The sequence below is a fragment of the Notamacropus eugenii genome, chromosome 1 (assembly GCF_028372415.1).
Source record: "Notamacropus eugenii isolate mMacEug1 chromosome 1, mMacEug1.pri_v2, whole genome shotgun sequence".
In the NCBI taxonomy this organism is placed as follows: Eukaryota; Metazoa; Chordata; class Mammalia; order Diprotodontia; family Macropodidae; genus Notamacropus; species Notamacropus eugenii.
In genome coordinates, this window is record NC_092872.1 from 243,385,098 (window position 1) to 243,398,163 (window position 13,066).

The window sequence follows — 13,066 nt, forward strand, 5'->3', positions numbered from 1 at the left end:
CAGGTCCAGAGCGCTATGTACCGTGCCACCAACTAAAGTCATGGACATAGGTTAGGGCAAGACGTATAATGGATCAGTTAGATGTGACTTGGTGGACCTAGTGGACTACGGAATTCATAAAGGTGACTATTGATGAGTTAGAAAGGTGGGTTGAGATTGGGTTATGGAGGGCCTTAGAATGTTAAAGTTGGAAGGGACCCCAGAGATCATCTAGTACAGGCCCATCACAGAACTCTAGAGGTCTATGAAGATCTCAGCATTCATTTGGCCAACCAGTATTACAAAAGGACTCCCCACGACGACACATGCACTAAGTCATCATTTAATGAAGGAAGACCTCTAATGAGGTCTAACTCACCACCTGCTGGGCCAGTCCTTTATACTTCTTGGACAGCTCTAAGTGGTAGACATTTTTTTCCCCTTTTCCCCAACATCAAGCATACATTTGCCTTTTTGGAATGTCCAAGCATTGTTCCTCATTCTGCCTCCTGCAGAAGAAACTCAGTCCTTCTTGCACACCACAGCTTATCATGTACCTGAAGCCAGCTCTCACGTCTCTCTTAAATTGCCTCTTCCTTAGCTTAAACATCCCAATTCCCTCAACTGATCCTCTTATGGCAGACTCAAGGATCACTGCACTGGTTGCCTTCCTCTAGGTTCTCCTCAGTTTATTAATGCTCTTCTTAAATCATGCCTACTTAGGGCCTCCACATGTGTTCTGATGAGAGTGCAAGATGGTGGGCCTAGCAACCCTTTATGCTAGCTCCAAATCACATTAGCTTTTATAGTTGCCATAGCATAGTTATATCAAATTGAATCTGCAGTCTACCAAAACTCCCAGCCCTTTTTCGAACAAACTGCTGCCTAATGTTGTCTCCCCTTATCTTGTACTGATGAATTCAATTCAATCTTACACATACCAAAGCATAAGATTTGACATTTTTCATTATAGAATTTCATATTATTAAATTCAGCCCAATGTTTTAGCTAGTAGGGAGTTTTTTGGACTTGATTTTCACCATGAATTTTGTTAGCTATCCTTCCCAGCTTTATGCCACCTCCAAATTTGTCAAGCATTCCATCTATGCCTTGATAAAAATGTTCAGTGGTCCAGTGATAAGTTCAGATTGCTGGGACACCTCACTGGAGACCTCCTTCTATGTTGATAGTGAACCATTTATAACTATTCCTTGAGTCATTATTTTTTGAGTCCAACTAATCCAACCACTTCTGAATCCATTTATGCTGTCACCCAGCCCACAAATTTCCATTTTTTCCAATAAGAGAAGCATGAAATCTTTTATCAAATGCTTTGCTAAAACTGAAGTAACTTTATCTGTAAATATTTCCCTGATCTATCTGCCAGCAGTCACTGTCAAATGAGGAAATAAAGTGAGTTTGGCACAACCTGTTCTGATGAAGCCCTGTTGACTCTCTGGGATGCGCTGCTTCCTTTTTTAGATGTGTACTAACTAGCCCTGTTATGACTCATTCTGAAAATTCATTTTGTACCAGAGGAAGATGAAGTCTTGAATGCCAAGCTACAGAGTTTGCAGTTTTTTCCTAGGAAGCCAGGGAAGTTTTTTTGTGTAATGTACAGAACAATGAATTTAGATTTTGAAAATCAAGGTTTCAATCACAGCTGTGCTCCTTACTATCTCTGTGACCTTATGCAAGATACTTTTAATAGCTTAGGACATCAGTCTTTAGGACATCAGATGTCTTAGGACATTAAATCTTTAAAATGAGGATAATAACATGTACCCTGTTTACTTCTTAGGGATACTTTGAATTTCCTTGAATGTCAATAGTTATTAAGCATTTATTAAGCACCTACTACATGCTAACAATTCATTAGATGAGAAGGTGGCCACATAACTAAAGAGGGTTGTTATTTGGTAAATGCTGTTTTAAGATTTATATGAAAATGGCATTAAGGCTGAAATGAAGGAGGGAAGAGCCTGGAGCAAGGAAGTGAGTTAGCTGGCTAGCAAGTTGATGAGGTAATAAAGTTCTTGAGGGCCCAGAACTGGAGGCAGGGAGAATAGGAATAATATATTGAAACGACCAAAAAGCTTTTAGGCATTTATAGTTAACTCATTTCAGAAATTTTGAAACTGAGTCACCATTCTGTGGGAGAATGTCTCCTGTCACACGGGCACCCTAAGGACTTGGAAATCTAAACCTATTAGTGCGGTATCATATGAAGGCCTACCACTGGGGCTGCAATGAGGCTAGCAATACTCCCCAGGGTGGCCCAAACCATATTAAAGTCAAGTTGAGAAATATTTAACAAAATTAAAAGAAAAAAAATGAACACAGTTAATGTTAACAAGTGGTTTTCTAAGCCACTAGGTGACCCATGGGATCCTCCCACAACCCCTTTGCTACCACTGCAGCAAAAGTGTTGAATACTGGTGTTAGAGATCCTCAAAAGTTCCACCTCTATTTCCAGCTAGCTATCTGACCTTTGTGACCTTCAGCAAATCACTTATCTCTCTGAGACTATTTCCCTGTTTGTAAAATGAGCTCTAACATTTTGAGATTACAAGTTCACTATCATAGAAAACCTTTGGTTGTTTTTTGCTTTTGAGTCCCACTCTTCAAGGAAGGAGGAAACACTCAAGTTCTGAACAATTCTGAGAACATGGGGAACAAAAGATTACTCTTGAAAGTTTGACCAGTTTTTCAGCAATACCCAGAAAATAACCAGCTGCCAACCAGGATCCAGGTTGTTTTCATTTAGTTTGATGGGTTTTTTGATGATAACTTTTCCTGTTTCTGGTCCATTTAAAAAAATCCTTCATTTTCTTGTGAGACTCAAACTCATACAGAGGGCCATCTTGCTGAAATGACCTTCTATTTATACTGTATATATCTCATACGTATAGTTACTTTTATGTTTTACTCCCCATTAGAATTTGAGCTCCCAAAGGGCAGGGACCACACATTTACCTTAATGAATTTTTGCTGATCAACTATCTTAATGACCAGGAAGGTGCAACTTCTTCTGGCATGGCACAAGAGCTAAAGAAACTGATACCAATAAGCTATTTCTATGTTAAGTAGCCAACTTACTCAGCATTTGGATTATTTCTTAAAATAAAAAAGAGCTGAACTTAAGACCAAATAAGATGAGCATTTCTAGATATAAAATAGAACAAAGGGACTTATCCACAACAGTCATGATGGTCTACATTGCCTACTGACAATCACTGTTTTCTTCCATGTCCTTTTAAAAATCCTTCAGTGACTCTACCTCTGTATTTTTCCTTTTATTCATTTTAGTAACTTATTCTCTAGCTCTACTCTTTCCGTTTCTCCTCTAGACTGAAAGAAAAATAAAACCTTTGTATAACATACGCATAGTCAAGCAAAACAAATGTCTACATTGGCCATGTCCAGAAATGTCGTTTTCATTGGGCAGCTTGAGTTGATGGCCTCTCTTTCAGCAGGTCTCTAGAATGTTCATCATCTGTCTTTGGCATCATGCTAACTCATTGCTTTAATCAGAGTTCTTAAATTTTTCACAGGTATTTTTTGTCATTATTGTATAAATGTTCTCTAGGTTCTGCTCATTTCACTCGGCATCAGTTTATGCAAGTCTTAATGGGTTTTCTTGTAACACAATATTCCACTGCATTCATATACCACAATTTGATGAGTTATTTTTCGAATAACGGCCAGACCCTTAGTTTCCAGTTCTTCATTATTAAAAAAAAAGCTGCTATAAATATTTTTGTACATGGGGTTCCTTTTCCTCTAAGCTCTTCCAATATGCATAGTTTAGTGATTTGGTGATTTCTCCATTGCTGGACCAACTAACAACTCCATCAACAGTCAGTCAAAGGCATTTATTAAGGGCCTACTACGTACCAGGCACTATGCTAAGTGCTCGGGATACAAAGAAAGGCAGAAGACAATTCCTGCCCTCAAAGAGCTAGCATTGAATGAGGGAGACAAACCAATATAAGCAAACTATGGATAGGATAAACAGGAAATAATGCACAGAGGGATTGTACTAGAATTAAGGGATACTGGTAAAGGTTTCCTGAAGAAGGTGGATTGGAGCTGGGACTTCAAAGTAGTCAGGGGTAGGTAGATGGCTCAGTGGAGTTCACATCAGGCTTCAGATACTTACTAGCTGGGTGACCCTGGGCAAGTTACTTCACCTTGTTTGCCTCAGTTTCTCCAAATGCACGCAGGGATCAATTCTCTTCCTCCCTTCCCCGTCCTCTCGGTGCTAGGTCGGCGGCTCTCCTCCAGGTGCCGCCTCCTCCGGCCCTCCCAGCCCCGGGTCCTGCCTTCGGCGACGCCTTCCATTCCCCCCGCCCGGGCGGGCCTGGTTTGGATGACGGTCTGCACGTGGCCCCACGCGGGCCTGGCGCCTCAGAAGGGGGGGCTCCCCCGGTCCGGCACACAGTAGGCGTTTAGTCAGGATTCAGCGGGTTGGGGCGGGGCGGCCACAGCCAGCGCCGAAACAAGCCCGCGGCTGGGGGGGAGCACTTGGACTCGAGTGGCGGGACCTGGTTCGGCTGCTTGACTGTGGGAACGTTTGAGGGGGGATGGGGCGGACCTGGCCCTCCGTGACACTTTACACGGCCATGGCGATTCACACACTCTCCTCACAACCCACGGCCAGGAGCCCCCATTCCACAGAGGAGAAAACTAAGGCTCCGCGCTGGCCACGCAGGCGCCCTGGTGTCCCGACGCTCCGAATCCGTCAGGCTCCGAGACCCAGCAGCTCGTCCCAGCAGCTCGTCCCAGCCTTAAACCTACAATCCGACCACGCCATGATCTATGACTCCTCACACACTCGCTTCACGCCAAGGGCCTTCCTCTCGTCCGCCGCTCCAAGCCCCGCCCCTTCCGCGGCAGCAGCTCCCTTTACCCGCTGAGACGGAGGGGAGGGGGGGAAAAGGGCATCCCCTCACGTGATCGCAGCCTCAGCCAATCACGACGGGAGGAGGTCAGCCGCTCTGGCCTAGTCTTCCTCCTCCGCCGCCCCCGCCTCCTTCTCCTCTCGCGAGGGCTTTTCGGTCACCAAGCACCGTGCTCTCGCGAGGCTTGAGTGCTGCAGCGGTCGGCGGAGGACAGGGAAGGAACCCAGTAGCTGCCGCCGCCACCTCCTCGCGCTCGAGCTTCTGCGCGCGCACCCTTCCTCCTTCCCTCCCTCCCTCCCTCCCTTCCTTTCTCCCCCCTCCCCCTCCCCGCTCTCCCCATTCGCCGCTGTGTCTCGGGCCAGAGAGGATGTCGGGCTCGCCGCTCCCCAGCTCCGTGGCCCTCTCCCTGCTGCTGGTCACCGGCTCCCTGCTCCCGGGGCCCAGCGCCGCTCAGAACGGTAAGCACGGGACCCCGAGGGAGACGGGCCGCCGGCCTCGGTGGAGGGGCGGGGAAGGGCTGGGGGCGGCGGGCCCGATGGGCCGGGGTCTGAGGTTGAGGGGGCGGGGGGCTGCGGGCCCAGCGAGCCGGGGTCCGAGCCCGAGGTGGGTGCGGGGCAGGGGGCTGCGGACCCGGAGAGCTGGGGTCCGAGCCCGAGGCGGGTGCGGGGCAGGGGGCTGCAGGCCCGGCGAGCTGGGGTCCGAGGCAGAGGGTCTCTCTGGAGGGTGGGGGAGGGGCTGTGCGGCGGGAGCGTCTCCTTGCCCGGAGCGGGGGAGGGGTTCAGGGACTCTAAGGCTTTCCCCGGGGGAAGGGGTTGAGGAATCTTGGGGTGGCCAGGCTGATCTGGGAGGCCCGGGGAGGGCAGAGACGGAGGCGTGCAGGGTATGGGAAGAAACGTCGGGGGTGCAGAGGCTGGGCCAGGCAGAGAGAGAGTTGTGGGCCTGGGAAGGGGGTGGAAAGCAAGGGAAAAGGTTGTCTATCCCAAACCCTCGAGGAGACAAGGGGGGGGATGACTAGAGAGTGGGGGAGACGGGAGGTGGGGAGGCAGAAAAAGAGCTGGAGGATCTGGCTGTCAGAGGGGAGAGAGTGTTCCTTGGAATGTGGCTTGGGGAACGGAGGCGAGGAACGTGGCCCTGAAATGAGAATTGAGGGGGAAGAGATTAATGGGGGGGGAGCGGAGATGCAGAAGACTCTTGAGGGGAGTGGTTGGGAGAGAAAGAACGAGTTCCCTAAATAAAAGAAGGTGGAGGAAAACTAGGACAAGAGGAGAGGTGGTAGAGGAAGGGTTGGCACTCTGCTTTTTGGGAAGTTAATAGAGAAGCTGGGATGCCTGGGTGTTAGAAAAGGGAAAGTGGAAAGACTAGGCAAGGGTAGGGATTAGGCATTTAAGTCAGGGTGGTCTAGGATATTCATTAACTCTTAAGAAAGCAGGGGCTTATTCAGAGAAGTACAGGGTTGGGGTTTAGGAGGAATATAAGGAGCTTGACAGCAGAATTAGTGTTTTTAGATTCCATGCCAGGAAAAAAAGGGGAATGGAAAGGGGAGATTTGGTTTAGGACTTGGCCTTTCTGTGGAGGAAAATGTTAAGTAGATTAAGAGTGAGATGGTATAAATGCTGAGAAGAGACGGATAAAACTGACTGGAAGATGTTAACTAGTTTTGGTAAAAATTTGATGGTCTTTGAAGCATATGAATAAGAAATGTTGAAGTTTGAAAAATATTTTCTTATGATTGATATACCATGTATTCTCTATTGGATCAATTTCTAGTTTTTTTCTAATCTGACAGTTTTTCTCTCGTTAGGAATATTTCTTGGAATTATTGTTGAATATAGGTCTTTACATTTTATTTTCATGATTTTTATTAACAGTTAACTGGTTTTTGTATCCTAGAGCTCAGACTGACATTTACATTTTTGTTTTAGACTTGGGTACTGTAAAGAAAAAAAATAGGTTTAAAGTTCTGAAAAAAAAAGGAAATATAATAGCAAATTCCTGAGAAATATTAGTTTAAAATGATTATAGTACTAAATAAAATTAATCAGATCTTGTATTTTCATGGCATCAGCTGTTCACCACAGGGGTCAGGAAGAAAACATTCTCCAGTCTACAGCATTGACTGTTAAACATGTTGTCTTTTTCTGCTTTCTTCAGAAGCATTAGACCATTGAGGAATGCAGGCCAATATTGGGTCCCAGTACTTATGTTAATAGCTTGATTTTTTTAAAATTATAATTTTGATTTTAGCTATTGATAGACTTGTGATATTATTGTTTAATTTTACACAATACATGAGAGATGCCCTTGATTTGGATGGATTTAGTTAATCTCTGACTGTTTCTTTCAATGCTCCGTAACAGTAAAATTGTAGTTTCTTAGCAACTAAAGCAAGATTCTTTGATAGGACTAAATGGACTCATGATTCTTAGTGATGTGTTCTAAATACAGGATAACACCCAACCTTTTTCTTGAAATGAGTTTGCATCCAGTCACATGACATGGCTAGTAAAGTGAAGAAGAACTGGATGGTTGACCCAAATCCACATAAATTTAGGGACGGCTATGCTTGGGTTTCTGATAATGTGTTCACATAGATAAGATTGTGTTTTATGTCTCCATAAAACCCACCAGCCCTGGCATGTCACAAATTAAAAAGTTTGATATTTCTGAAAAACTGTCTGTGGAATAAATGCATTCAGTTGAAGTGTTAGATATTTAATTGATCTTTTAAAATGTATTCATGTATTCTTTGAATGTGTGCTTTTCTTGAATGTACATTATATATTCTAACAGCCTGTGAGACACAATAACTTCATGGCCTCTGTGGAATTGTATATTTTTCCCTCCAAATTGCGGGAACTCTAGGATCATACTTCATCTGAAATTCTTGTTTAACAAAGTATGGTCACTTATAAATGAAGAAACTGTCCCTAAAAATGCCTTTATTTTTGAGACAGAAATATGTGGACTAAGATGATGATGAATATTGAAGATGCTTGTGACCTTAAAAAGTGGTGTTATTAATCTGGGTTCTTTTCTTTCATGTACTAAGTTCATCATTTTTGATTTGTTAAATTCTTCATTGGCTTCTCAAAATAAAGGTAATGAGGTCATTTGGTAACCCTGCATGCAGAGATCTGTGCTTATCCTTATGTAATTTTATAAGGGAAACATTTAGAATAGCCACATTATCACTGTAATTGGAAATTATATCCCAGAAGTTGTTTTCCTTTTTCTTTGTTTTATAGAAATCCACTGCTATTTTTCGGGGAAGCAAATATCTTGTATAGGTTATGTATCACTTTCTTAATTGCCTTACTTTAAAGAACTTAACACCATGTTTTAGAGGGAAGGGGATGTTGAATGTACTGGGACATTTTTGAAATTGGTTATGTAACTTAACAGTAAATGAAAGTCATATTCAACAAAAGTATAACAAAATTCTTAAAATCAGGAATTCTGCTTGGATGGAACTAGGTAATTAATACGTACAACTTCCACAGGGCCCTAAAAGAAAAGTTTTCCCTTTTTTTTCTAAAACTGTTTGACTTGTTTTGACAGCCCTTTCTCTAAGGGCTGATACTGCTGATACTGCTTCTTTTGTTTAGGTTGACTTACCTAAGCAAGAAAATTCTTATACATATTTAAGAAGCCATCTTAATTTTGGCCATTAATAACATAAATGGCATTAGAATATATTGCATAAAGGAGAGAACATCAGATTTGTAGTCAGATGCCTGCTTTGGATCCTGGTTCTGATACTGAACAAGTACAAGTCACAACCTTTTCTGAGGGTATAGTTTTCTGTATAAAGTAGGGATAATAAAGACTTATTTGACAAGGTTACATTAGGAAAAAAAACTGTAAACCTTAAAGCAGAATTTTAAAAATGATAAGTAAATGCTCAAATGACAAGCTATGACTCTTTATGTGGTGTTCTGAATAGGATAAAAATTAAGTAGCAAAAATATTTTGCCTTTGAATAGAGTGTATTTCTTCAGCATAAACAGTTGGTGACATCACAGTAGTTTTCCCCACACAGACGTCTGCCTTCAACCCCACAGCCTGTTGACCATAAACTGTCTCTACTTGATATAATGGCCCAGCCAGGCATTAGGCTTTGTGTCAGGGATCTGGCATTTAAAAAAAAAAAAAAAGCTATGTTACCAGATCTGGACATGTATTCTGGGTCTCTGACTCACCCACTGTGCTTTATAGAGGGCTCACTGGATCCAAATTAAAGAGACCATGTCAATAGGTCTTCCAAGAGGTTAGAAAATAAATAGTTAGACTTTTGGTTCAGAATTTGACTTAATATTCAAAAGAAAAAGCCATGGAAAAATAAGCATTTCACATTTTCCACAAATTAAGGTGACTAAAATTTGTGTAATTTTACATTAACACAAGTACCATTAGAGTTTATAGAAAGAAAAAAGTAAAGCGTTTAGTCTTAAAGTAATTATTTCTGTGATATGAAAAGATAAAATAAAGATTTGATTGTGTCAGTGGTAACTACCCAGGTGTGATCAACTCAAATAAAAATGTGACCGAGTCATTTTTTTGTGGTAGGGGTGTGGGTGGGTGGGTGGATATAGGTTCCTGTAGGTTCAGGAGTTAAGCATTTTGTGAAATAATCTTAAATTTTGTTTTTACATCACTTACCCCATCTTTTCCCAAAGATCTGTCCTTTATAACAAAGAATACAAAAAGAAGCAGGAGAAGGTTTGGTAAAACTAACCAACATGTCAGCCAAGTCAGACATCATGAATTGTTCCAAATTCATAGACCATACCTCCTTGCAACGAAGGGAAGGATATGCATTCTTATATTTCTTTGCAGATAATTTTGATCATTATAATTTCACAGTTTTCAGTTTCAGTTTTGTAGTTTTTACATTTACATTGTTTTTAGTAGTGTATATATTGTTTTTCTGAGTTCTGCTTCATTTTGTATTAGTCTGTGCCTTGCTTCTTTGTATTCTCCATATAATTTGTTACAGTATAATATTTTGTCATTCATGTATCACAATTTATTTAGCCATTCCCCAATTGATGGAAGTGTACTTTGTTTCTAATTCTATGCTAAAATGAAAACAGATACTATAAATATTTGGGTGCGTATGGAACCTTTCTTTTTGTTCTTGTATATGTTTATTGTTCTTGTATATGTTTAGTAATAGCTCTGGGTCAAAGGTTATGGTTATTTTAGTCAGTATCTTAGCAAATTTCCAAATTACTTTTTGGTTCAGTAGCTCTCCACTAGTGCATATGCCTGTCTTTCCAGAACTCTTCCAACATTGATTGGTTCTGTCTTTTTCCATCTTTGCAAATTTTCCAGGCATGAGGTAAAAACTGAAAAGATACTTTGATTTTCATTTCTTTTGATTATTATTGATTTGATTTATCAGTCTTTTATGTGGTTACTAATAGTTGGCAGTTCTTTTGAGAAGTATTTTCATATTCTTTGACCACTAGTCCATTGGGAAATGGCTTTTTAAGAAATATGAGTTTATATTTTTAAAAGTGTGTTTTAGAACAATATTAAGATTTTTTTAAAAAACTGAAAAAACTTGAAAAAAACCTAAGGGAAAAGAGGCAGATGGATACATTATTAGAGTATACGTATTCTTATAAATGTTTTAAGTATCTAGGTAAGGAGATAAAACTGTTTGTAAGTCTTTATGCAAACCAACCCTTGGAAAAAATGTTTGCTTTTCTGATGAACTCTATTCGATTTATTGTTTACAGTGAGAGCACAGTCTGGACAGGATCAGAAGTAGAAAATGCAGTTTTTAAGAGAAAGGGAGAGACAGAAGAAAACATGCAGTAATTCAAGGAGAAAAACAGGACTCAAGAATGAGGAGTGAATCTTCGTTTAAGGAGCATCTGGAAGACTAGAATCTGTCAGGAAGAATAAAATAGACCAGGAACCACCTTAAAGTAAATTAAAACCTCTAAATTAAAATAATGATGGAAAATCATCTATTGTAAATGACTTGCTAATTTAAGTTTTTAAAGAAATACTGTTCTCGTGTATTTATCACTTTTTATGAAATATTAACAGTGTTTATCATATGGAGTTGTTTAGCTGAAAATACTTTTTAAGAATTTGGTCATGACAAATATGGATATTTTTGTATGTTTCTTAATTGAATTCCTTATCTATCTAGACCTTAGTCTTGATTGATATTCCTATACAAGGATTAGGTTTCCATAAAATTATTAATTATTATTTTTTATTTGATTCAAGCAAACAGATTCTGAATTTCTCATAACTATTAAGGACTTGTATTAGGAAGGCAAGAAACAAGCCTTCCAAAATTAGATCACTACTGACTAAGATATTTATGCTTTATATATCCTCAAGTGTAATATTTAACCGATTTCAAAGCTATGGATTTTTACATTAAAAAGAGCTATCTAATAAACAGGTGAAATATCTGCTGCATTATAAGAATTTTTTCAGTACTACTTTGTGAGAATTGCTTAGGGACAAACTTCAGAGTGTTACTGAAATTAAATTTCTCACAAATTTTAATTTATTTGTGTATTTTGTCTATCAAATGCTGTCTTGTGCCTCGTTGTTGCTTTGAGATAACTTTGGGTTGTCTAAGGATATGCTAGTGGAATATAAATTCTGGTAGTTCTTATGGGGAAGAAAGCCTTTGCGTAAGAAACTGGTAATGGACTTACATACAGTTTGTCATCTAAGGATCAGCCAATTAAGTATGGAGAGATTTAGTACCACATGGTTGGCCAGCAGGTGTTTTGGTTTTTTTTTCCACCCAATAGTAACCAATGAAGTCTAAGAGTTGGACTCTAAGGTGTGGAGGTGTATTGCTATCCACGTTATTAGAGGGAACACTAGTGAAATCATAGATCCTTGTAATAGCTTCAGATTGTACCATAAATCTGCCAGCATTAGTTGAATGAAAACTGGCTATTAAGTCCGTTTTGGAATATACATACATACACATAGAGAGGCACAGACATACATATATGTACACATGTACTTAATTATAATGTAAGTAAACTGTATCCAGGAGCAAAGTGTTTTTGATGTACTTAAAATTTGATGTGATTCTTTGTAGTTCTCAGCACTGTGTCTGGCATGTTATACATGCTTAACTGACTGGATAGAAGACCTGGGGCCTGAGATCCAAGTTAGGGTTCAATGCAACTCACAGTGACTATGACCATGGGCAATCACTTTGCTTTTCCAGTAGTATTAAATTTAAATAGAAACAGATCCCTGTGGACTGCAGATTGACTCAGAAAACCACAAACTGACATTTTCTGTGTTGTATTGTATTTTTATTTTGTTAAACATTTTCTGATCACATTTTAATCTGGTTTGACCTTAGTCGTGGCCTGTGGTATATAAATAAAATTCTTAGTCCTATATTTAAAACCTTAATTTGAATTTTACTAATGTGTGATATTTTACCAGCTTGGGCAGTTTACCCTTCTTACTCTATGAGGAAATTGATGGTGCAAGTAAGATGTAAAATAGGATTCTTAACCTGGAATCTATGATAACCATTTCAGTATAGTTGGTTTCTTTTGTCATCCTGTTTCTTTTTGTAATCCTTTGTGCATTTACAAACATGATTTAACAAAGGGTTTCATCCATAAAGTTCAGGAGGGTCAGGGACAGGACCCTTTCTTCAGGGGATGTGTGAGGGGCCATATCCACAGCTCAAAAAAGGTTAAGAACCCTTGATGTAGACGATATGTTTAATCTCTCAAAAGAAAGTAATTGTTTAACGGGATATCAGCATATTATATACCACTATGTTGCTGTAGTTTTCAGAAATTGGTCTCTCTAATAGGAATTATTTTCTTTTTCACATATATTTTTCCAGTTGTATACTGATGTGAATGTTGCATTTTCCTGTTTTGCTCTTTTTTCTCATCAGTGGTAAATATAATTATTTCCTCAAATTGATTAGATATTTTACGGGATCACTTTAATGATTGCCAGTCAGGAAGCTTGGTTCCAATTTCAGTTTAGACACTAGCTACATGACATTGGACAACTCACAAACTGGACCTCAGTTAAGTCCACATAGATTTTTCTTTAACACAAGATATTACTTGCATAGGTAGTGTTAGAGTGCCATGAAAGATACCTTTTACTTGGGGAAGTCAGAGAAAGCTTCATGTAAAAACCTGTGCTAAACCTTG

The 13,066-nt window shown here is 40.2% G+C and overlaps 2 protein-coding genes across 2 annotated transcripts in view; one reads left to right on the plus strand and one right to left on the minus strand.

The window, feature by feature from the left end:
* The window catches only part of CD276 (CD276 molecule), a 75,983-nt gene extending 71,716 nt beyond the window's left edge, over positions 1-4,267 (minus strand). The window contains exon 1 of the mRNA XM_072628408.1: positions 4,142-4,267. The gene's annotated coding sequence lies outside the window, so the exon portion shown is untranslated. The remainder of the gene's footprint in view (positions 1-4,141) is intronic.
* An 811-nt stretch (positions 4,268-5,078) lies between these two features.
* NPTN (neuroplastin) overlaps positions 5,079-13,066 on the plus strand; it is a 78,023-nt gene continuing 70,035 nt past the window's right edge. Inside the window, exon 1 of the mRNA XM_072628406.1 lies at positions 5,079-5,341. Within this exon, the coding sequence (XP_072484507.1) occupies positions 5,251-5,341 (91 nt within the window). The 5' untranslated portion in view covers positions 5,079-5,250. The remainder of the gene's footprint in view (positions 5,342-13,066) is intronic.